Source organism: Lichenostomus cassidix, chromosome 13, assembly GCF_008360975.1.
Source record: "Lichenostomus cassidix isolate B80296 chromosome 13, HeHo_3.0, whole genome shotgun sequence".
Classification (NCBI taxonomy): Eukaryota; Metazoa; Chordata; class Aves; order Passeriformes; family Meliphagidae; genus Lichenostomus; species Lichenostomus cassidix.
The window spans coordinates 1,130,396-1,154,917 of NC_139494.1; the positions used below are offsets into that span (position 1 = coordinate 1,130,396).

Sequence of the window (24,522 nt, forward strand, 5' to 3'; positions counted from 1 at the left end):
GGGTGAAAAGAACAAGGAATTCATTCCCCCATCTATTTTTAATTAAGTCTGCTGTCGTAAGCCAAACCCCTCATTACAAAGAAAAATATAACTAAAGCAACTTAAGCCTTAAATGTGACAGTCCTGTGAAGGGGTAAGAGTTCCTGTGGCAATCTGTTGGACTCAACCTCCCTACCCCTTCCCATCACTTCTTTTCAAAGTGGAGAGCTAGGAGAAAAGTCTGGGAAGGCTCACAAGATTCTTCCCCCTTTTTTAATAAAAGGAAATTTAAAACCAGCCCTACAGTGATATTAGGGAAACACACCAATAACCGGAGTGATTTGATACAGTATCATGATGATTTCTTTTTCTTTTATGAGTATCTGAGAATCTCAAACCAGAAAAATTTCATCTTTCACTTAAGCTCTGATGCAAATCATTCAGGATATGACAAATTTTTCTTCATTCTTAAGCAGTCTAAATTTCATAAACCATCCTGACATTCCCACCTATCCCACAATAATGCAATAAAACACCCCAGATGACCCCAAACTAATTTTTACATACCACTAACGTACGCAAGCATAATGTACTTGCTGGGGCACGAGGGTCAAGAGCAGCTTGCAAGTCCCAAACTTTAATTTTCCTAAAAGTAACAGAAGAAAATCATTATGAAAGCATAGGAAAAAACACCCAAAAACCCTGGAAAGCTTGCCAGGTTTTCCCTACAGCTAGTTCCTCAGGATCAAGCATATTGCGAGAAATACTAATGCTCAACCTTGTAAATCCCAGGCAGTTTTGTGTTTCTTTGTAGCAGCAAATGCAGTGGTGGCTCTGTGATGGATGTGACAGACAAGCTGGCAATGCACACACAAACCCCTCTGGAATGTGGGAATGAAGCTGGGCCCACCAACCCCAGGCAGACACTGACCCCAAATGAAAGGCTACAGACAAATCCAGTTCCAGAACTGTTTCCAGTAACTCTGCTACCCAGGCAGGGGAAGAAACAGAGAAGTTGGATATGGATGTGAACTGCCACGGATCCCCAATGCACTGCAGACACTGAGCAAGCCAGAGGTGCTCATGGCTGCCCTCAGCCCCCTCAGAAATAGTCACTGAACACCTGAACATTTCTGAGAGCCCCACAAGCTATATTAACAGTCATAATAGACATTTGCACTGCCTTATAAAAGTAGAAAGTCTGATCTACTGTAAGCACACAGGACCTGGTAAGGAGCAATTCCTGAGGGAAGAAACAAAGGAATGCCACTTTAGGCAAACACAAGTTTACTTACTACAGAAAGTAAAACTTGGGTGATAACACAATTTAGGAGTGAGCTAAAGAGCACTAGAAAAGCAGCTCCTTGGCTACTTAAAACTGCAGCCTGCTGTGTGGCAGTGTTCAAGCAGAAGCCACTCAGGTACACACTGATCCATCCACCAAACCAGGAGAGAACTCCTACCCAGGGAACACAAGGCTCAGGGCTTTCAGAAAATGCTCTGCTAAGGAAGACAAAATTTTTGAAACTGCTTTCAAACCTACCCATCGTAGGCTCCACTAACAATCCTCTTGTTGTCGAACCTGATGCACCGAACCAGCTCTTCGTGGCCTTCTAATACTCTTAAACAGGCACCACATTCAATGTCCCAGAGCCTGAGGAGAGCACAGGAGAAAGTCTGATTCCCAGACCCAGGGTTGACCATCTACTGACTGGCTTGCTGTGGGAGGTATGTAATTTGCTTAAAAAGGTGTGTCATTCAGACCAGTTGCAGTACATGTATCAAAATTAATCTAATCATTCAAAATCACATGCAAGTAAAGCACAGATATATGTTATTGTGGGAAATTCTACTACACTTTTTAAAATTCACTGTGAGCCATTGATTCAGGAAATAAGAAAACCAGGGAGCAAGGTCCTCCCCATCTCTCCCAGCATAAGACAAAGTGATATAGCAGGAGATAAGAGGTTTGTTCACTTTGACACCTCAGTGTCCCACTCATGGATGGGGTTATGATGTATTTACTCCCACACCGAGGTAAGCCCCATTCATAAACCATCTGCTCCAATGGCAAGCCATGCCAGGGAAGTTCTGCAGCATTGAAGTTCAGGGAAATCCTGTTTTCAGGTCAGAAGGCCCTGTTCCACATGGCCAGCAGCTGGAGGCACCCACCTGATGGTGTTGTCTGAGGAGCCACTGACCACAAGCCTGTCCCGGTACTGCAGGCAGGCGATGCCGCGCTTGTGCCCGTTCAGGGTCCGGACAAACTCGCACGTGCTGGTGCTCCACACCTGGGGACACAGGACAAACCCCTGAGAGAGGCACCAAACAAGGCCTCTGCACTGCACCAAAAACCACCAATTCACAAACAGAACAGGCTTGAGGTTAAGCTCTGCTGGACAGAGGGGTGAAAATAAACAGAGCATCTTTAGAGGCAAAGAGCAGAGCCCAGGCACTCAAGGGGACCCAGCAGTGACAGAGCTACAGGCACTGCTAAGGCACTGAGAAGAGCTGGAGGGTGTATCTAAAATATTTTAGGTGGCAGAGACTGTCCCAAATGATTTCAAAAGTTTGATTACACTTGGGAAGTCAGAATAATTTTTAAAACTGGAGTTAACCAACACACAAACCCCCATATTTTTTTTACCAAAGAAATTACTAGCAGGCTGCAAGTAAGAGAAGGCCCAAATGTGGCCTTTAAGTTTGGTGGCTGCTTCTTCCTTAACAACAAAAGATTCAATCAACTTTGCCCATTTTTAATGAACTGTAATTGAAGTTGTAATGCAGAGTATCAAGTGGCTCTTTTTCCTTCACAGAGTGCAGCAGGATCTCTGGCAGAGATTTGGACATGGACCTGCCAAGAACTTCTTGGCCCAGGCTAAGGCAGCTCTGGTTCAGAGAGGGCAGGGTGGAAATGCCTTTGTTATATTAGTGCACTCTGGGTAACTCAAGTCTTCTGGTATGTAACAGCCTTCAAATGCAGCCTCTGAATCCTTCAAACATGGCACAGCCTGGCTGAGCTGCTGGGAAGGCGTGGTGAGGAAAGGCACTGCTGAGGAATTTGATGTTTGGACAGAACTGCCAAATGAAATTAAAAATACCAGTGGAAAAAGGCACAGGATGTGCCACATTTAACAAAGCAGCTGATCTTGAGACAAGAGTTCAAACAGCAAATGGGTTTTGCTTTTCTGCAGTTGTACAACAGAAATCATGAAAATATTTCAGTGCAGTTGTGTGCCCAGAGTCACCAAGAGGACACTGCTCAAGAGAGACACCAGAAAGGCACAGGGCCAGAACTGCTCCTGAAGCCCTCAGCTGCTCCAAGGCTTTCCTTGGGAGCCACACAGCCCTGAGCAGAGCCCTGCACTTACCTTGATGGTCCTGTCCCCCGAGGCTGACACGATGTACTTGTCATCGAAGTCCACCACGTTGACGGCAGCGCGGTGTCCCACCAGGACCCGGCGCAGGGTGATGTCCGTGGGAGAGGCCATGTCCCACACGGCGATGGATCTGTCCTTGGAGCATGTCACCATCAGGCCATTGCTGAACCTCAAATGGAGCACAGCCTCGTTGTGGTGGATCAGCGTGTTCAGAACTTCACCTGTATTTACATCCCAAACTCTGCGGGAGACAACAGTTTTATAGCAAGGGAAGGCTGAAGGCTCCGCAGGGTGTGAACATGAACAAACCTGCTTGTCTCTAAGGGAGAGCTCTAGCTGTCTAATCCCTGGCAGGGCTGGGGAAGGCAGGGAGATGGGTGCTGGAAGTGTTCTCACTGCCAGCAGAACTGCAGTCAGACAGTGCTCCATTTGTACTGAACACCCTCTCAATAACAGTCACAACTACAAAATGTCACAAGGTAATACAAGAAACCCTAACTGAAGAAATTATTGTACAGTTGGCCATCAGCCTCTCTAAAACTTCAGGATCACTCGGGTCATATTCCTTCAAAATTCCCAATGCTAAAAGAATAAAACAGATTTGGAAAAAAATCTATTTAATATGATGCTTTGCCAAGTATCATATTGTAAGTAAGTACTTAATCATAAGTATGTTGCTTCTGTAATACAAGTATCACATTCGTATTAGGGATGTTTTCTGATATTTAGAGATTATTGAAAATATTCCCAGTCCTGAAACTCAAATTTTGTGCAAAAACTTAACATTCACCTCACTGTAGAATCTGAAGATCCAGTTACAATAACTCTTTCATCATATTGCAGACAAAGAACTGAGCCAGTATGTCCCGTTAACACTTTCAAACATTCCAAGCTTGTTTTGTCCCAAATCTGTTAAAAACAAGAAGAGTAAATGGCTTATCAAGAACAAGAACATGGATCCAAGACTTGAATATTGTCACAGCTGTGAAGAAAGGAGGAAAACCAGACTCCATGAGGAGTGAGTCTGTCCCATCAGTGGGCCTTGTCCTTCCTTTTAGATTAAGGAAGTCTTGATGCAAGTTTTTGAGAGAACAGTGAAATAACCAACCCTCATGGGGAGATCACATCCTGTTTGGCCAAAGGAAGTGCCAGGGAGGATGAGCACAGCAGCAGACTCCTGGCAATGAAACAGCCACAGCCAAGGACAGTGGCACACAGAGACTTCCCCCTCCTGGGGGAACACTGACTTCACAGGCACATCTTCGTAGTCAACACAAGTGATCCCTGGCTGCCAGTGCCCCAGGCTTCCAGACAGAGTGCAGCTGAGAGCTTTGCCAGGATCACACATTCCACCCTCACCAACCACACAGAGACAAACAATGCCCCAAGAAGAGACAGGAGACACCAAGGCAGCACAGGCAGCTTCCCAGGGCAGAGCCCCACTCACCTCCAGGGAAAGGGCAAGGAGCAGTGCTCACCTTAATGGAGTTATCTCGTAGGCCACTGATGATCTTCTCATCATCATACTGTAAACAGTAGACCCCCTTGCTGTTCTCAGAGCGGCACTGGATCCTTTGCAAGTTGTGCCTCCCACACCTCCAGTTGGATTCTATAGTCTGACCAGAGGGCAAAAAAAAGGAGTTAGGCCTGAGGCTGGAGCAGGACTGTCCCACATCCCCCCAGCTTCCCACTTTTACACACACCATCCTTGAGTCTGAAGGATATAAAACAAATCTCTTCTTCTGCTCCCAATAAATACACACAAACCACAATGGATTAGAATTAGCACTTCTGTAATTTGTTATGACAAAAGCTGTGTTTAGTGGGGGGAATTACGGCCAACCAACCTCAGTGAGAATTTCCCAAGGAGCCTTTACAGAGATACATTTCAGAGCCCTTTGGTTGCCTCCCATATTTACATGACCAATCAACAAAAGCAGCAAAGATGACACCAGGAGCTCACAGGGTGTGTTGTCCAGTCCAACATGTGGGTGAAGGGATTTCCTGGGCCTTCCCTTCCCCTACCCAGACATATCACCCATTAATTGTAGTTACACAACTTGGAAAAGGGTTTTGAAGAAAAAAAACCACTCCTGAAAGCACCTAAAACCCTGATAAAAATAAAGCTCAACAGGAACTATAAGAATTCAAATAACCCAAACTTGCTTTCCTCTCCCTACTTAAAATCTGTGGAAAGGTAATTCTCAACATTTTCATTCTTGTAGATATTTTTAAGGAAAGAGACATGATATGCCTTAAAAAGATGCAAACTATTTCACAGCAGAACGAGTATAATTTTCAGGTCTTAATCAGCTTTATTCCTTGTTGGAAAACTGCTGATGGATTCAAAGAAATGTGGGATTTTGGACAGGAAGATCCTAACAACAACCATAAGAGAATCTGTGCACAGAACTCCAGGCCAACACCTGCAGCACCTGGGCAGGCTGGCATGCTTTCACCTTCCAGTACAGGCACCAGAATAGGCCATATGTTCAGCTATTTCCCTGGGATTCTCCTCCAATCCTGCATGGAAACCTGGGGAGAAGCTGACAGACTGTCAGTTTGTTTGGAAAAGCATATTTATTATATAATCCTAACTTCCAAAGCAGTAGCAGACACCTCTGCAACTCCTCCAAGACTAAAACTGACTGAACCCTCACTAAAGACAGAAGTGGAGTGTGACATCCCAATTCTAGGAAAACATGTCTGGTTCAAGGGAAAGCTGACTTTCCACTTTGTTTTCCATGTGTTTGCTCCTTCAATTGTCTCCCATTATGCAATTTTGGAGAGAATTATACTCAGTTCTAATACAAACCTGATGTGCCCCAGGAATTTGTCTAAATCATAAATACTAAGAGATCTTTCTAGAGCAGCAGCTGACAGGTCACTCATCCCCTCTCGTTCCCTTCCAGTTTGGTGGGGAAGCTAATGATATCAGGATAGTCAGGGTGTCAGTTTGGGATCAGCTTTCCTGGCCAGCCAGTGCCCTGCTGATTGTCACACTGGGAACTGGGCTCAAACCTGACACTGCTCTGGGTCAGCCTGGGAGGGAGCAGCCCAGCTCATCACCCTCCTTGCTCAGCATGGAATGGAGAGGGAAGGACAAGCAATTCCCAGGCTTTATCGTCTGTGCTAGGAGGGCAGGACTGCAGCTCATGACCAACTCTGACCCTCAGAAATAGGAGAGCATTGCAGGCATTAACAGCAGGAACCAATATAATCACAGATCTGAAAGCACAAGATTTGAATGTGAAATAGCAACACTGGACACACAAGAGATAAAGCATCAGAAATCCCAGCCAGCCAATTTAAATAGTTTTAGAAACTATTTATGTTCAGATATTCAGTTCTGAATAGTCTTAAGGGAGAGCTTTCCCAAAGCCCTGTTCTTGGAAAGGTCTGCACTGAGCAGTTGCACCAAGCACATGCCAGATGAGCTGTGAGTGCTGAACACCCTGTGAGCACTTCCACCCTCCAGCTTCCTGCAACTGCCACTCCCAACAGCTCCAGAGCAGACTGGGAACCCCACAATCAGAAATGCTGCTGGTCACAGCTTCCCAAAGAGAACAGCACTCATTGAAGGTGTGCTCACCAGGCACCTGGGACACGGGCTGGCTCCATTCTCACAAGCTCACTACAGGAAGATACTTCAGCTGCTCCCCATAAGAAAATGCTGGCTTAAGGAAAACTAAGGTCTTGTGTATCTCTGTGAGGGCAGTAAGTCACATACAGGTGCACATTTTAGTTCTGTGAGTAGATGTCATTCCAGTTAGCCATTATGTGGTGTGGCTACCGTGGGAAAACAGTGCTTGTTTTTGGAGAACTTGTAAAATCCCCTTACGCTGCCTTAATTCTTGGGATGCTGGGAAAGCAGCCACGACACACAGAATGTACAGCAGCATTTCCCTGGGCAGCAGAGTGAAACCAGATGTGCACATCCACAGAAATAACATTTGGGATGACTGAACAGACTGAGTGGGTGGGCAACTGCAGGACCCTCCGAGAGGAACACGGTTAATGCAGAGCTGGCAACCACATGAAAGCCTCTGTTGTAGGGAAATTCTGGTTGTTACTCCATGGTGAGGTGGGTGAAAGTTTTCACCTTCACCCTCCTGCCAGGAGATATCCTAACTGAATACACTGAGTAGGAAGGACAGCAGGTATGAGGGGTGAGAAGATCACTGTGTTTATGGACTCTTAAAAGCATCAGAGTCAGGGATGAATAATTCCACAGTTTAGTTGCATATTTATGGTTCCAAACCAACACCAATATATCCAACACCCACTACTGTATTTTCTACAGATCCCCTCAAAAGTCTCCTCTGCCTCTCAACTTGGGTTTCCCAGAAAAGCAGAACACTGTCTCCTGAGTTCACACCCACAGTTTCTCACACTCTCCTAAAAGCTCACCAGAGCAACAGCAGCAAGGAGCTCACAAATGCTGCACAACCAACAAAACCTGGATATACAAGGGATAAAGATCGAGCAATTGCCAAAGCATTTGCCACAGCAGGAGAGCCATTTGGCAGCTGAAGTAGTGCATAAATGGACTGAAAGAAAAAAAAGGCATTTAGTGAGAAAAGTACAAATAGAAAATAGTCCAAGATGCAGAGGTATAGCCAAGCCTTGACCATGCCAGAATATATTCACTGCTGCAAAGATGCACACTGAAAAAAACGCAATTCATCTGGATTAACAGCTGGAACATGAACTATACATTGGAAGTGTTAATCTACTAGGAACAGAGGTTTGTTTCCCATTGGATAATGTACACTGTGTTCAGCTCCTTGGCTAACAATTGCATTTTTATCCTTGTGAATGTTATTGCAGAGTAAGTGGGTTTATCTTAATCCCATAAACCAAGGAGTTTCTGTTCCCTTTGAATACACAATTCTCCTGCAGGACAAGTGGGGCAGGAAAAAGCAAAAGGAACATCCACATTTGTTACGTATGGAGGGATTTCTCCTGACGCATTAGGCCACAGAAATCCTTTGTTCTTCTCATGCTTTCTTCAAAGGGAAAAAGGAAAATCCCTCCTGACCATGGCAGATGAAAGGCACAAGTAAATGAACTTATGTCACCAGGCTTAATAATTCATTCATGATGAAGTTAAGAGGGTTTAATAAGCCAAGACAAAATGACAGATTGTCCATGGCACAAGGTTCTCTGCACCTTTGAGGTCCTTCCTCTCTTGGACTCCCTGAAGTCTATTAGGAGGTAAAACCAGCACCAAACTCTTGAAGAAGGATTCCCCAGGTGCTGCCTTGACTGTGGAATTCACTGCTTGGTCTCCAAACTGCTGATAGACAATGAGGAGCAAAGAGCTTCTGTATGCTCTGCATCAGCCTGAAGAAGAAAGGCTATGAGATGTTGATAACCTCAAAGGCTTGGGCTGCTCCCCTGGACTCTGCAGAGAAGTGGCTTTCTGGCTGGACTCAGCAAAGCATAAACAACAAAGTCAAAAATCTAAACAACTCTAGACCTAAAGGAAATGGAAGCTTGTCCTAGCAAGTTTCTCAGCAGAATTCAAGACTTTAAAATTAAGTTCCTGATGTTTGTATCTGCTTAGATAAGATCCAGATGTGACAATACAAACTGATGGGATGTGGTCCCTCTCTGCATAGGACCAATGCTGTGACTGTGGAGCTGCTCAGAGGCCACCAAGTGCAACCATCTCTGTCCCTCACTGCAGCTTTGCTGATCCCCTTCTGAAACCCCATTTTAAAAGCACAGATTGACCTTGCAATGCTGAGTGAGATCAGTCTGGGCAGTGGAATATGCTGATGCCTTACAGAGGAAGAGAAGACTTGGAGAAAGTGCATTAAAAACCACTGACAAGCAAGGAATGACTCTGGGAGAAAGCTGACAGTGTAATACTGACCGTGGAATCAAGCCTGAGGAAAAGTAATCATGCTCTGTTAAGTGACAAAATGGTCTAGACCAGCTTAGGCAAACCAGACAAAAAAAGCAACACAAGCTGCACTTTCAGGCCCAAAGAACAGTTATTCAGCACTGGGACTGAATAACTGCCCAGGGTGGTGGGAATGTCTGACATGCTGAGAGAGGCAGAACACTCCACTGAGGAAGGACACGAGAGACAGGGATGACCCAAAGTGCAGCTGCACCTCATCCCTGTGCTGGCCAGTCTGGCCTGACACTAGTTGTTCTGCTTCCCCAGGTAAGGAGTAAAGAATCCACTCAACTCCCACTCACGAGTCCCTGGAACAGGAGGATGCAGATGGACAAAGCTGTTCTTTCCTGAAAGGTCTGTCCTGTCTACCAAGCCCCTCTGCAAACACAGCCTAAAAGCACAGGAGCCCAAAGGGATTCCAGGGCAGCACCTTTTTCATCTGTGCAGCTGCCTTGGTCACAGTAACACACACTGATGGCTCTGTCTGGTTTTCTCTTAGAAAATCTTAATTTCCACCAATTTCCATCAACTTACATACTTAAAGACTAAAATTTCAAACTTTTACATTACAGGTGCAACATCAATACATACAGACTTCACATGGACTCCTGCTTACACCAAAGGAATTCAGGAGAAGCAACTGCTGTAACTGCCAGACCTGGAGAGGAAATCTTAAAAATACAAGCCAGTAACACTGAAAAGAGATAGGGGTCCTCTGAGGCACTCCAGTGACAAGTGCATCTGACTATACACCACACCTGACCAAAATAATGCTGCTGAAACACAAAACTATTGCACCTTTTTGGTTTCATTGGAGGTAATAACCAAGTTACACACCACACCATGAAAAACAGAAAGTTCACACAATCACTAAATATCCTCAGTTAGAAGGGACCCACAATGATAATCAAAGTCAGCTCCTGGCCCTGCACAGACACCCCAACAATCCCACTCTGTCCAAACGCTCCTGGAGCTCTGGCAGCCTCAGGCTGTGCCCATTCCCTGGGCAGCCTGGGCAGTGCCAGCACCCTCTGGGGGAAGAACCTTTCCTGCTCTCCAGCCTGAGCTGCCCTGGCCCAGCTCCAGCCGTTCCCTGGTGCTGTCCCTGTGGCAGGAGCAGAGCTGGGAGCTGTCCCTGTGCTGTCCCTGTGGCAGGAGCAGAGCTGGGAGCTGTCCCTGTGCTGTCCCTCGGCAGGAGCTGCAGCCCCGGGGAGCTCTGCCCTCTGCTCTGTGCTGTGCTGAACCAGCCCAGGGCCCTCAGCCATTCCATACAAAGCTCCCTCTCCACACCTCTCCCCATCCTCATGGCCTCCTTAGGATCTCTCTAATGGTTTTTTTTATATTTTGTCACCCCAAACTGCCCCAGGACTGGAGGTGAAGCCACCCCAGTGCAGGGCAGAGTGGGACAATCCCTCCCTGGGCCTGATGCCCCAGGACAGGGATGTCCCTCCTGGCTCCAGGGCACTGCCAACTCATCCAACTTGCCACGGACCAGGACCCCCAAATCCCTTCCCAGGGGTTGCTCTCCAGCCCATTTGTGTTACAAAGCAGGAGTGATGTGGGCAAAGGGAACCAAAGAGCCAAGCCAGGGCTCCACCCCGTGGCTGGGGTAGCGGGAAGAGGAGTTCTGCCCTGCGCAGAGGAGAGAGCTAAAATCTGTTCCATGCACCACAAGAACTTTGTCCCTCCTGCTCCAAAGCATCCCCTTTCCTTGGACAGCTTAATTTTTAAGAAATGCTTTTTGGAAAGTGCCTGTGGAATCGAGATTTCAAAGGCTGGCTGAAAAAATTTCTAGGCATATAATGCTGACCATTTTCCCCCCACACATGCACATAAAATTTCTCCAGCATCATAATTAGAGCAGTACTAAACAAACCCATTTCCCTCAGAAATTATACCCTGCAACTTTCATAAGCAACCATCTTCCAATGCTGGCAGGGACTTAGGGCAAGAACTGACATTTTCCCCTTTTCAAATTGTCCCAAGGCTTTAAAATTTCAGTTTCAGTCCTAAAACCTGAACTTTTTCAGAATTCAGAAGAACACACAGTGTTTGTCTGATGGCCTGGCACCACATTATCCCAAAGTCTTCAGAAAAACCACATTCTTATTAATTTAATTAATTCTCATCTTAATTCGGTGGACCCAAGTCTCCATGGCAACAAGCTGAGGGCACTCACCATGTGCCTCAAGGTAAGGAGAACATTTCTGAAACACAACCTTCTCAACTCATCACTAGAAATAGATACTTGCGCTAATCCTGATGGGACAACACAATAGTTGGCCAAGCTTCACAAATAATATGGAAAAATTCCAGGGACTTGGGGTTCTGGAATCAGCAGGATTAAACTTCCCAGCCTGGCACTGTGCCTGCAGACACAGCCCCAGCCAAACAGCCAACCCCACACAGGACACCCCACACCAACCTCCACAAACAAGGTCCCAAACCAAGTCCAGTTTTCTAGGATAAACCCCCCAAATCCAAAAGGTTTTCCTTTTTAAAAAGCGCCTGAAGAACCTTGGCAGTTCAACATGTGAGTTGGAGACATTTAGAATGACTGGACCACCTCTTGTGGAATGAAACCTAATTAAACATTTGGCTTCACAGTAGAGGTGGGGAGTAACCATCTCTTTCCAAGAACTTGGTTTCAGATCTCTAAATGTCCTCTTATTTTCAAATCAAATGACTTCAGAAGTGACATTATGTTCCTAAAATGTGTTTGGCATGAAACAAACAGACACTGGCACTACTGCATTTCTGGAGAGGCAAGGGAAGCTCCTTTTGCCAAATCCCTGCCTGTATTACCTTCGGCTACCACCACTTTGTGGTTGCATGAACTTTTGACCCACAATACAAGTAGAGCCCAAGGGAAAGAATTCAAATTTGCAGTTTATCACTCCTCATTTTTCCTTCCAATTGGTAATTCAGGTTTGGGATTATTTTTCAAATTCTGACAGTCAAAGAGCACATTTTCCTTTGAGCTTATCTCTCTGCCCACAACCCAGTTTAGTACCAGTTGCAGTAAATTCCTAACTCTCACCCTTAGAAACAATCTAGCAGAATTTGGTTAATCTTTGTGTTAAAACACCAAATGATAAGATTTTTGTCCTACATCAAACATATCTCACAGTATTAAAAAATCAAGTCCTTTGGATTTGTCTCCTAACAACAGGTATATAATTCTATAAAAGCTAATATTGCTTCCTAAACTCTGACCCTCTGACAGAAACAGGAAGATCTTATTAAAGATCCAGGCAAATATTTGAAGAAAAAACATTTTGGTATTCAGAGACAAAACATTCTTCATCACAGCTAAGATGAAATCTTATTTCAAAAGCCTCTGCACATTGCTGTGAAACATGGAAGAATGGGAAAAGTACAAAACTGTGGAAGAGCAACTTCAGGCTTAAAAACAGGAAAAAGAGGAAAGTGAATCTTAAATTTGGTTGTTATTGGTACTCACTCTCCACATTTTAAACAGTGTTAAAAGCTTCTTTTGACAGCCCTTTAGGGAAGCAATTTGTGAAAAGTACTTTAAAGGGTGATTTATTTGCAAAATTCTAATAGACTTTTGGAAGTGGAAGAATTATTGGGCCCTTGACTATTAGCACAAACACCAACCTCTCTGCAGGTGGGAGACCTGGCAAACAGCAATGTTTCAGAGGGCTTGGAGGGAATATGCAAGCAGAGAAAAATCTGCTATAGCACAATCCCCCTGTCCTGTCCTCCTGCCTTCCCTCCAGTCTGGCAATTCTGAGGAACCGGGAGCAGGAATGCACTGCCCACAATGCAGGAATGCAAACAGAGCTCTGGTAGCTCTGGAATTGACCACTGCTTTTCAAACACAGACTTCTCCACACTGAAAGACTGGACAAACATGCATTTCCTTCCTGGATATGGGCACTGAGAGGTTTCCCTTACTCTTGCTCCAGGAAGGGCAGAGGCAGCAGCCCACAGCTGACAGGTCCTGGCTGATTTGAGCTTTACTGCACTTCCAAAGTGCCTACAGGCCATGGATGGTGTTGAGGTCATTGCCAACACCTTAATTCCCACCCCAAGTGACTGCAACCACTAAGGACTCCAGTTTTCCAAGGGTTTGCAGACAAGCACGGAAGGGAAGGGAAGGTAGAGAACTACATGGGATTTTCCCTTGCAGCCCTGATTCTGCTTCCCTGCTCGGCCTGAGCTTGAGACACCTGGGAGCTACCAGCATGGCCAGGAAAATTTAACACCTTTAAGGGTACAAGTTTGACAGAAACTACAGGAAGCACGTGGAGCAGCAGCTGGATTGCCAGGCAGCTTGGAGTGGGCAGAATCCATGGCAACAGCTCCCAGTTTCCTGCCTGTTCACTCCCAGGCTCATTCCTCAGCGCCCTGTTTCTAATGCCAGTGTACAGCGAGCCTGAGGTTGGGCTTCAGCTCCATCCCACAGCCTGCCAGGGACAAGCCCTGACTCTGCACGTCCTACAGCACCACATCACCCACCTGAGCCTCACTGAGTGGAAAATAAACAGCCATGAGCTGAAACTCAAAGAAACTTAAGGATCGAAAGAGTCTTGGAAACCTGTGTCTCTTGACTTGCAAGCACTAATGTGTTTTGTATCTATTTGGAATGGATGAGCTCTTACTTACCAGGCTGTGCAGGGCAAATTTGTCCTCCTAATTTGAGGGTTTAATATATTTATTGTTAATTTAATGAAATTAAGGATTTTTTTTTAAGGAACATGCCCATTACAATATATTTTTAATGGTTTATCCTTTCCCTACTCTCAGATATTTGGAGACTAACAATTTTTTCATATTTATTATTGATATTGGGGATGAGAGAAACATGAGGGGTTTGTGTTTTTCCTGTTTGTTTCATCCTAGCAAGGACTGCCTGATTCAGGAGCTTCATTTCTGTGCATTGCAAAGCAAATCTACAGCAACTAAAGAATCACAGTATCAAAGAGCAGACTGAGACATTTCAGAAACCTCAGAAAGCCCTCAGAACACCTTCAAGGAATCCTTCCATCTCTAACAACAATGCCTACACAGATATTCCACTTACCCAAACGAGCTTCAGAAGAATATCATCAAAAGTGTGAGTTACAGTAATGCCAAACTGTTTTGTTACAGTAATGCCAAACAGAGGTCCATGCAAAAGTTTTTATGCTGCTGTTCACCCATTTTCTTTATAAAACTAGGCCAGAATTGTGCAGAAAGCAAGATTCTTAAGAGCTCTTAATCCCACAGGCTTCTCATCATTGCAATATCATTCTCATTCCCTACAGGGACAACACATCTTCCCTCAAATAATAAAGTGCTGAATAATAAATTCAGCTCACAGGTAAATATCAAGTTTGGTCATATTTTGCCTAAGGTGCATTTCATGCGTAGTTCTTTATCTTTGAATGTCTATAAATGATGTAGCAAGGTTTATAAAAAGATATTTGGAAAGTACTTTATGGCTTCCAGCAGAACCATTTTACAGCTGGGTTCAAAGTTCATGATAATTTTGTTTCCTGAGTGCTAAGCAACATAAATTGCCATTTGCCATTCTGCAGAGTGATTCCATTAGTTCACATCTGTCTTCAACATCAAAACACATTTCCTCACTAATGAATTTCAGACCAGTAATTTCCCGTCCTGAACCAAATCCATGACAGTCTGTGGTGTAACTTCAGAGCTTTGTGGTGGGTACAGCAAACAGAGCAAGATACATTTTCTCCTGCTGGCAGAACACTGAGGTGATCCTGATTTATCAGAAATATTTTAAAACCACCAAGCAACTCTGTGAATCTCAAAACAAGATAAGCAAAATTTCACATTTGAAGCTTCTTTACCACTGATGCCGCAGTGAGTTTACCATCACAGAACTGATTATTGCTCCCATCAAACCACTGGAGAGAGGAAAAATCCCATAAGGGGACCAAAGCTGTATTTGCAACAGTCAGTCACTGCTTTAGAAGTCATGTTTTAAGTGATTGGTGTTTAAGACATTAACCTTCAGATCACTTTCTAAGTGAGTGTAGCCAATACATCAAACACTCAGCAGTACATGGAATTATCTTGCAGTAGTGTGTCCTAAAGCTGCTATTTTATTAAAATCCATAGTCCAGAAGAGTTCCAAAAATCTTTACATTCAAAAAGGATGGTGTTAACACCTAAAATAACGCACCTGCTGTGGCAGGGAGTTGCTGAGGGTGTTTTTTGAATCATCCCAAGAGCAGTAGTGATACAGATCCATTGCTCCAACATGCACCACCTTTGGAACCCCAAAATCAGCACCATTATCCATCCTGCAGACAGCCCAGATCAGAACACTTACCTCTATATCCTGGATTATCTTTGGGTATAAGGACCTGTAAAACGAATTGGGGGGCCCATCTGTTGGTCTGTTTTTAAACAGGTACTGATCCCTAGAAAGAAGGAGAAGCACAGTTTTCAGTGTACCACAAAGAATCCAAACTTCACAGGAATGCAAAGCCTGCCCAGAACAAACTCTTAGCACAAATTCTCAAAAATACTTGAAAGAATTTTTAGTATCACTATTACAGGCCTCGTGACTCTGTGATTTGACAAATATTTAAAATGTCCAAGATTAAAAAGATAGCAAGTGTTTTCCAATTCTGATTCCCTGCTCCATAAGGGGTGCCATCCCCTTGCTCTGTGCATGCCTTTGCTCAGGCACACCACTAGAGAGCACAGGGAAACAGGTTTCTGAAGCAGAACAGCTCTCCAGAAACTTGGAAAGAACAGAAAAACTCCACTGCCACAAACAGCAATGGCTTCTCTTTGAGAACTTCTTCAGACCAAGCTGCTATTTTACATTTTAAGGAAAAAAAAGTTGAATTGGAAATACTTGAGAAAAAGCCCTGCAAATGCTCTACCACTGTTTTTTGTGAGCTGATGGAATTGTTCTCCCTGCAAGACAGAAATCCCAAATTTGCACGCAGACTTAAGCATGAAAAAATGGTGACAGGCATGGGAGCACAAAAGGACAGGGACAAAGCCAGAGCAGAAAGGGGAACTGACAGCTTTGGCCCTCCCCACTCCCAACAGAGATCAGGAGCTCAGCAATACCCATTTACTCTAAACTTCCTTTTTGGCAGAGCTCATTCTGAGGGAATTTGTGAAGGAGAACACTGCAGAAGGTGAATGCAGGTACTTACCAACCCCTCCTTTCTGAGAGCCCCTTCCAGAGCGGGTCTGTGCGTACCATTCTCTCAATGAGCTTTTTCCATAGCATGCCCTCTGAGATGACTCTCTGCCATTCCTTACACACCAGCTCTGCTGCACACAGGGATCTGGCATCGAGATATGAAAGGATGTTTTCTGCTATGTGATCTAAGCCTTGCTCTACAAAGAAATGAAGGCAACCAGTCAGTGCACAGAAAACAACGAAATCAGCCTTGCAACAAACACCCTCTGAGAACCCAGAGCTTCAGGGCACTGCCACAAAATGAGAACATTGTCACTCCTAGAAGCACCACTGCCAAGTGAGTGCACACAGATACACCAAAATATCTCCAAGGTTTCATGTCGTTCCTGCCTATTGGACTGTCCTTCTGCCCTGGAGGGAGAATCAGCATTACACAGCAGCAAAAGCAGCATGGGCAGATCCAGGGAGGGGATTCTCCTCTCCACTCTGCTCTCCTGAGATCCCACCTGCAGCAGGGATCACAACTCTGATGTGAACAAAACCACATGGAACTGTTGCAGCAAGTCCAGAGAAAGCCATGGAGTTGCTACAGAACTGGAGCACCTTCCCTGTGCAGCCAGGCTGGGAGAGCTGGGAATGTTCAGCCTGGAGAAGGGAAGGTTGTGTGGAGACCTCAGAGACCCCTCCAGTGACTGAAGGGGCTAAAGGGGACCTGGAGAGGGACAATTAATCAGGAATTGGAGGGACAGCACAAGGGGGAATGGCTTTAACTGCCAGAGGGCAAGGAGAGATGGGATATTGGGAAGGAATTCCTCCCTGTGAGGGTGGGCAAGCCCTGGCACAGGGTGCCCAGAGAAGCTGTGGCTGCCCCTGGATCCCTGAAGTGTCCAGGCTGGACAGAGCTTGGAGCAGCCTGGGATAGTGGAAGGTGTGGGGGCAGGGGGTGGAATGAGATGGGCTTTGAACCATTCTATGTGGTTCTGTGAACTCAAAATTCAGCCGTGTGGAAGCAGCAGTAAGTATTTTGCTACTTCTGGGCACAGAATCCTTTTCTTCTTGAGCACACAATCCCAAAAGAGTGTCGTCTTCAAGCACTGCTTTACTAAGCAGCAGCAACAAAAAGTTAAAATACTGACTCTTGTAACATGTAACACATGTAGCAATAGAGAATTCTACTGAGCAGGAGACAGGACTCCACAAGAACAAGTACAGACAGAGCAGGGAAGGTGTGAGCCAACATTCTGCAGACACTTTCCTGCAAGGATATCTTTCCTATTTAATCCTTTCCATAATCTGCAGGTGCCAAATCCACTCCTGAATTTTGTTCAGGACTCCAGTGGCAGAGGATACTCCAGAGACACCCTGTCCTGCAGCCTGCTGTAGGGAGTGGAAATCAATGAGCTGGACAGTAATTTGTTCATTGCAAATGGTACTTTAGCATCCAGGTAAGTATTCCCAATTAATGGATTACTGTCCCTAGATCCATCATTTTCAAAATTATTCCTGAAGCTGGTGGGGGTTGAAGCTTTTCTTCAGCTGAAGAAAAGAAAAAATCAGGACCAGCAATATTTTTAAAGCAACCTCAACTTGAGCAACTCAGACTGTAACATTCTATACAGCATCTGCTTGGGAGTCAATGGATGCAACTTGTTCTGGTGTAAGAACCAGCTAAGAACCCTCAGCATCAGCAGGAGTCGAGTAACTCTCAACTGATGAGGGGTGACAGCGTCTGCATCCTCAATTCCAGTGCAGGATAGATTTAGTTCAGCTTCCCAAAGATTTCCCAACGTATTTACAATATCCACATGAACAGGTATCACCTTTAGCATCCTTCCTGCAGCTGCTGCTCTCCCACAGTTGGGGCACTGAGGTTTAGGCACTGCTGATCCCATACCACAGCTGGGCAGAGCAGGCTCAGCAGGGAACCACAGAGAACTGCCAAGGAAAGGGACTCCAAACAAAAGCCTGTGGGCAGAACTCAGCCCAGGAGCTGAATTTCACCTGCAGCCTGAGTATGTTGGTCAACAAGCAACATTTACCACAGAATCCCAGAATGGTTTGGGCTGGAAGAGACCTTAAAGCTCATCTCATTCCACCCCCTTGCCATGGGCAGGGACAGCTCCCTCCAGAGCAGCTGCTCAGAGCCCCACTCTCAGGGGACTGGGAACACAGACATTCCCTACAAAGACCCCAGAAGCAGCTTGACAACCCCTGTTGATGCTTTTAGATCACAATAGGGTTGAATTTATGTCTGAAATGCACTCACCACCCCAGATGTGGTGAGTCAGGATGTCAGGCTTGGGGTCAGGATGTCAACATGTCAGGATTGGGATCTGGCCCAGTGATCCAGGACTCTGTGCTGCAAGATTTGATTTCCTAACTCAGTTAATACTTCTCCAAAGCACTGTGCAGTCAGGCAGGAGCTGCTAGGATGAATAAGCACAATAAATCTGATGACTGCAGAGAGCTGCCAGCAAAGACCTCACAGGACACAAAGCAGGGGGAACACTGCACACATTTGCCTTTGCCCCTTGCCCAGACCTTTACTGAGTAAAGGTTGAGTCCATACACAGAAACCACTCTGGTTAATGAACTTAAAATAGCACTAAATTTAAAATAGCAACCAAACTTTTCTTGCCCACATTCCAACCACAGCATCACTGATCCCACAAAAAGTCACTGCTAAGTCTGTTCCTTATTTCAAAGGACCTGCAATTTTGCTTTCCACACAACTCCCCTGAATCTGAGATGTTGAGTAACTTCATTTTCATGAGTACATACACTCCTTGGCCAAGCATGAAAAAAACCTTTCAAAGCAGGAGATGATGACCTTTTAAATTTTCCAGTTTATCTCACGACAGCCCACTTCAGGCTTCAAATAGTCCTGACAAATCAAAGGAACTACTGTTATTTTTTTAAGGCATTAAGAAAGTGTGTTCATACAGTCCTCCACTGCACACTAAATTTCACATGGCCTTCATAAAAATGAACAGCAACAGAAAGCAGAAACCAACACATTTGGTCTTATTAATTTCTTCTGCATAATTTAGAGAACTGTAACAAGGCTTTAAAGGAGGGTGAAAGCTCCTACAATGTAAATTGGGTTTATACATATTTTTCAACCCCAGCCATAAAAACAGATTCAAAGAACTGAAATGTAACAATATCCAAATAACTGGTGGGTTTCAAATCTCACCACTTCCAAACCAGCAAATTCTCTCTTAACACCACCATGTTCAGAGCAGCATTAAGGTGTCCCATCTCCTACAGCAGCAGTAGTTGGAAGAAAATACCAGCGCGTTTTAAATCCATTGTGAAAGTGGATGTCTAGCACATCCCAGTGTTTCCCATCAATAATGACTGAGATTCTAAATACTGTTTCCCTGGGATAAATTTACCTTACTGTGATGTCATGTGATTTGAAACAATTTTCAAGGTTTCTCCCCCAGAAAACACAATCATTGCAAGGTCACTCTCAAGAGTCAGTTTAAAATCCTGAGTCCTTGGGTATTAAGAAGACAGATTGTAAAAAGTCCAGGACATGATACAAACACACAAATAGGTCTGCTGTAGGCAGAGTTAATTTCTGATTGTGAGGGTTCCACTTAGGAACAGGGCACACACCAAGTTTTACCAGGAACAGATCTAACAGTTATTTGAGACTTTGTACCAAGTAGTCGTGTTCAACAACACAACAACCTACCTCAGAATCCCAGATGGGTCAGGCTGGAAGGGCCCCAGGGGCTCCTCTGGTGCCACCTCCCTGCTCCAGCAGGGCCATCCCAGAGCACAGGGCACAGCAGGGTGGCCACACAGCTCTGCAATATCTCCAGCAGGGACACTGCACAGCCTCTCTGCACAATCTCTGCAGGGCTGGCACTGCCCAGGGAAGAAGTTGTGCCTCCTGTGCAGGGGGAACTCCCTGGGCTCAGTCCCTGCCCTTCCTCTGGTGCCATTGCTGCCCCCGGAGCAGAGGCTGGCCCTGCTGTGACCCTCCCTGCACACAGGGACACCCAGGGCTCAGGGCTCCTCTCAGCTGGGCTCCTCTGCAGGCTGAACAGCCCCAGCTCCCTCAGCCTTTGCTGGGCACCCAGATGCTCCAGGCCTTCCTCAGCTGCCCCAGTGCAGGAGCTCCAGGTCCCTGCTGGGCTGAGGATCCAGAGCTGCACAGCACTGCAGAGGTGCCTCCAGGGCTGGGCACAGGGCAGGATCCCTCCCTGGCTGCTGCCAATGCTCTGCCTGATGCCCCCAGCATCCATTGGCCTCCTTGTCCCCAGGACACATGGCTGGGCAGAGGAAGGAGCTGTGCAGTCCATCTCTAACCCTGCCATCACCACAGACTCTTGAGATCTTCCCAGCACAGAACACATAACATTATGGGGAGGAAGAATTTTCTCTCTAAAGCACTGCAGCTCCAAAAACAAACAGTGCAGAGGCCATGGCATTCAATCCCTGCAACTGCAAACTCCATGTGAGCAGAGCCCTACACTGAGGTTCCTGGAGAAAAGATGTCTCAGGTTCCCATTCCACTCCACCATTTCTTTCAACAGCCATTATTCACCATCTGACCTTGGGTCACCTTCTCCTCTCCAGAAATACATTATGCACTCGCTGTCCTCTCTGCTTGTGTAGCTAAAGTTATGGTAATATTTACCTCACACAGGAACATTCAGTCAAAATGTTCAGTAAGAAAGAGACTGTACTGCTTAGAAACGTGAGAATTCATAATTCAGTTAAATTAGGCTACCGTGTTTCATGGTCACTAAATAAACAAAAAAATTAATGACTGTAAATTCTGCAATAAGTTAGAAGAAACCAGGAGTAAACACCAAGAGAGTCAGACAATTGCAGCAGCCCCAGAAATTACTGAAGAGAAAGGAACACACCCTGATGCCAACAGTACTTCTGCAAAACATGACAGACTGACAAGGGCACCAAATTCCAGCTTCCTGCTCTCCCAGAGACCCATGGCTGCTGCCCTGTCCCTTCCATGTGACAGGCACTGGGAGTCAGCAGTGGCTGGCAGGAGAGCAGACAAACATCAAACCAACCTCTTCAGATGTCCTGAATTCCCTTCTGTTGGAAGAAAAATGCCCCCCAGCTATGCCTGGGTTCCAAAAAAGCCAGGAGCTCACTATACTCTGGTGACAAGCAAATCTCTCCATGCGTGCACTTTTCAGGAGTAAAATTCTTTACTCCTGCATATAAAGATTGCAGGTGAATGAGAAAATGGATGATGCAAAGTTCACGACAAACTGTCTGTACAGCCAAAGGAGCAGCTGCCCTTGGCATGAGTAGGTCTAAGCACCCTGGTGTCTCCATGAAAGGTGGGAATGTGGGATCTGTGCTGAACAAGGACCTGGGACTGGATAATGTTCTCACACCAAAGAAGTGTAATTTTGCCCAATTACCATATTTTATAAACCAACCATCACGTGTAGTAAACCCTTTAGATGAGGGAAAGTGAGAAGAGCACCAAGCAAACCTTAACTGTGGCCGTATTTCAGCCATGAAGTGAGGAAAGCTTGTGTATGGCACTGGAATATGTTGCTCACATCTTGTGCTTACGGTTTTGAGCCATTTTTGAAGTGTAAAGGTGATGAACATGTCAGATGTGAAATGAACAACTCCCAAGGGGAAAAGTGATGGTCAAATAGAAGATGCTGAAATTATATGGAGAAGAGAAGCTTTGGAGTGACCTATCTGTGGCCTTCCCAGTGACTGAAGGAGCTGACAAGAAACACAGAGAGAGACAATTTACAAGGACATGAAGGGACAGGACAAGGGGGAATGGCTTTAACTGCCAGAGGGCAGGGTTAGATGGGATATTGGGAAGGAATTCCTCCCTGTGAGGGTGGGCAGGCCCTGGCACAGAGTGCCCAGAGAAGCTGTGGCTGCCCCTGGATCCCTGGCAGTGTCCAAGGCCAGGTTGGACAGGGCTTGGAGCAGCCTGGGACAGTGGGAGGTGTCCCTGCCCGTGGCAAGGGGTGGAATGAGATGGGCTGAAAGGTCTCTTCCAACCCAGACCATTCTGTGATTCCATGATGTACACAGATAAATAAACATTGTTTATCTGTTACTGCATCTCCTGGCAACAAACTCAGCCATTATTCTGCCCTAAAGGAGAGGATGAGAACACAGAGGAGCTGTAAAGTTACCCAAAGTCCACCGAAGAACAGACCACACTGCAGAGCATCCTTTTAACTGAACATGTGCCTGATTCTGTGGGGTTTTTTTTTTGTTGTTGGGTTTGGGATTTTCCTCTTATTCTCACATCCCTGTATTATCTTTCAGAAGCCACTGAACAGTTCGACTTGAGGATAAAACTTGAAATACCCTTCAGAGTCATTATTATTGCATCTTTTGGGTTTCCATAGTTGAATCAAGCACACACACTTTGGGAGTTTATTATAGGCATATCCCAGTATCAGCAATCCATGTTGCATTTTAAATCCTTTGTGTAAGAACACACAGATTCTTCAGACGCTGCTCAAGTGATTCGATTTAGCTACAATTTTGCTACCATAAAGAAGTTGTTGCTAGACAGTCACAATGGCAGAGCACACACCAGCACCTGCTTCTATCCCCACCAACACCTTCCAGCATGAGGCAAACACAGCATTGGCAAGTCTGTGGTTTTATGATTTCCTATTCAGAAATGAATGGGATGTCTCAGTAATACAGTGTGTGTCCAGCCACTTAGGTTCAACTGCTTTTAGTTTTCTTTCTTGTGAAACAGTGTTTACCACAAAGATTTTTCTAAAATTCTCCAGATTAAATGCAGTTGCCCAAACTGATTAAGAAAAATGACACATGACAGAGAAGGAATGATGCCCCAACAATGCCACCCTGTGCATCCCTGGCAGTGCTGTCCAAACACTCCTGGAGCTCTGGCAGCCTCAGGCTGTGCCCATGTCCCTCCTGGCTGCAGGATATAGTCACTAAACTCACTTCTCCCCAAGGCTTTTCCAGGCTCCAGCTCACAGTGGCACCACAGCCTGATGAATGTTTGATTGAGCTGAAACAAGGTTTTCAGCACACTCAGCTCTCACTGTGGGACTGTGCCCACTGTGCCCTCCTGGCACACACAGCCTGCACACTGTGATCCAGCATCTCACTGAGCTTTAAGCATCAACTGCCAATTATTAGCCAAAAGCTCTTTCTTTGTCAAGATGTCCAATTTTCACCATTCTGTATAACACTGATCACAGTTGAAACCAGATTTTCTAACAAGTCAGAAACTCATTAAAGTGTTTTCTGACGTTAAAATGTGCCAATCTCATCTTCTATGAGCACACAGAGCCTTCAAAGTCCCACACTGAGAACACACAAATGCTTTGCTCTGCCATCAAGGCTATTCTTAAAATTTGTACTTCTCGCAGAAGTGCATAGATTTAAATTGCTACATTCAGAAGAGATGTCAAGTGAAATATTTACCCTCATTAACATAGTAGGAATAGGTCCAAAGCACAAAGGACAGGCCCACTAGACTTATGTCAGACAACATGCAAGACTAAGTTTAAGACACAGAAAGACCTGAAATAGCTGCATATCTCTATTCTACATTAAAAGACAGTAATTTATTTTGAAAGTTTCTGAAATAGGTACTAAAAATTATTCATTTTCTGAAGTTAAATGAATTTAACATCTATTGGTAGACTTTTCAAAGGAAAACATGACATCCATCTCTTATGGCTCTACAAGACTTTTTTGCCATTTTATAGAAAAAGGTGAAAAGGAGCTGTTTTTGATTAGAGGGACCTGCTGAACACTTGGCTGGATTTCAGTAATAAATTGAAACAATTAAAATTCACAGGGATTTCAAAGGTCCGTGTACAGATATCACTTTGCAGGAAAATGAAACTCAAATATGGGATGTCAACTCTCTAAATGTGATTAACAACAGCTACAAAACAGTCACTCAGATCAAGAAACACACCAGAGGTACCACTTTGTCACTGAAAACAAGGAAAGTCAGATTCCATCAACTTTTTTTCCACTTTTCCTACATTCTCACAGGTGTGAAATTGGTCAGGACAGCAGCAAGCAAGCACTACCTCAGTTTAAAACAAAAGAATTTGACTTTTTTAGGACAAGTGAAGCCATCT

General features: G+C 45.2%; 1 protein-coding gene across 5 annotated transcripts in view; it reads right to left on the bottom strand.

The window, feature by feature from the left end:
- Window positions 1-24,522, bottom strand: part of FBXW11 (F-box and WD repeat domain containing 11) — a 74,692-nt gene that overhangs the window by 6,714 nt on the left and 43,456 nt on the right. For all 5 annotated transcript variants that reach the window (XM_085073234.1, XM_085073235.1, XM_085073233.1 and 2 more), the window contains 8 exons: window positions 16,425-16,611; window positions 15,581-15,671; window positions 4,838-4,975; window positions 4,150-4,268; window positions 3,351-3,600; window positions 2,152-2,270; window positions 1,523-1,633; window positions 547-625 (listed from right to left, as the gene is read on the bottom strand). In XM_085073234.1, coding sequence (XP_084929360.1) covers window positions 547-625; window positions 1,523-1,633; window positions 2,152-2,270; window positions 3,351-3,600; window positions 4,150-4,268; window positions 4,838-4,975; window positions 15,581-15,671; window positions 16,425-16,611 — 1,094 coding nt within the window. The remainder of the gene's footprint in view (window positions 1-546; window positions 626-1,522; window positions 1,634-2,151; window positions 2,271-3,350; window positions 3,601-4,149; window positions 4,269-4,837; window positions 4,976-15,580; window positions 15,672-16,424; window positions 16,612-24,522) is intronic.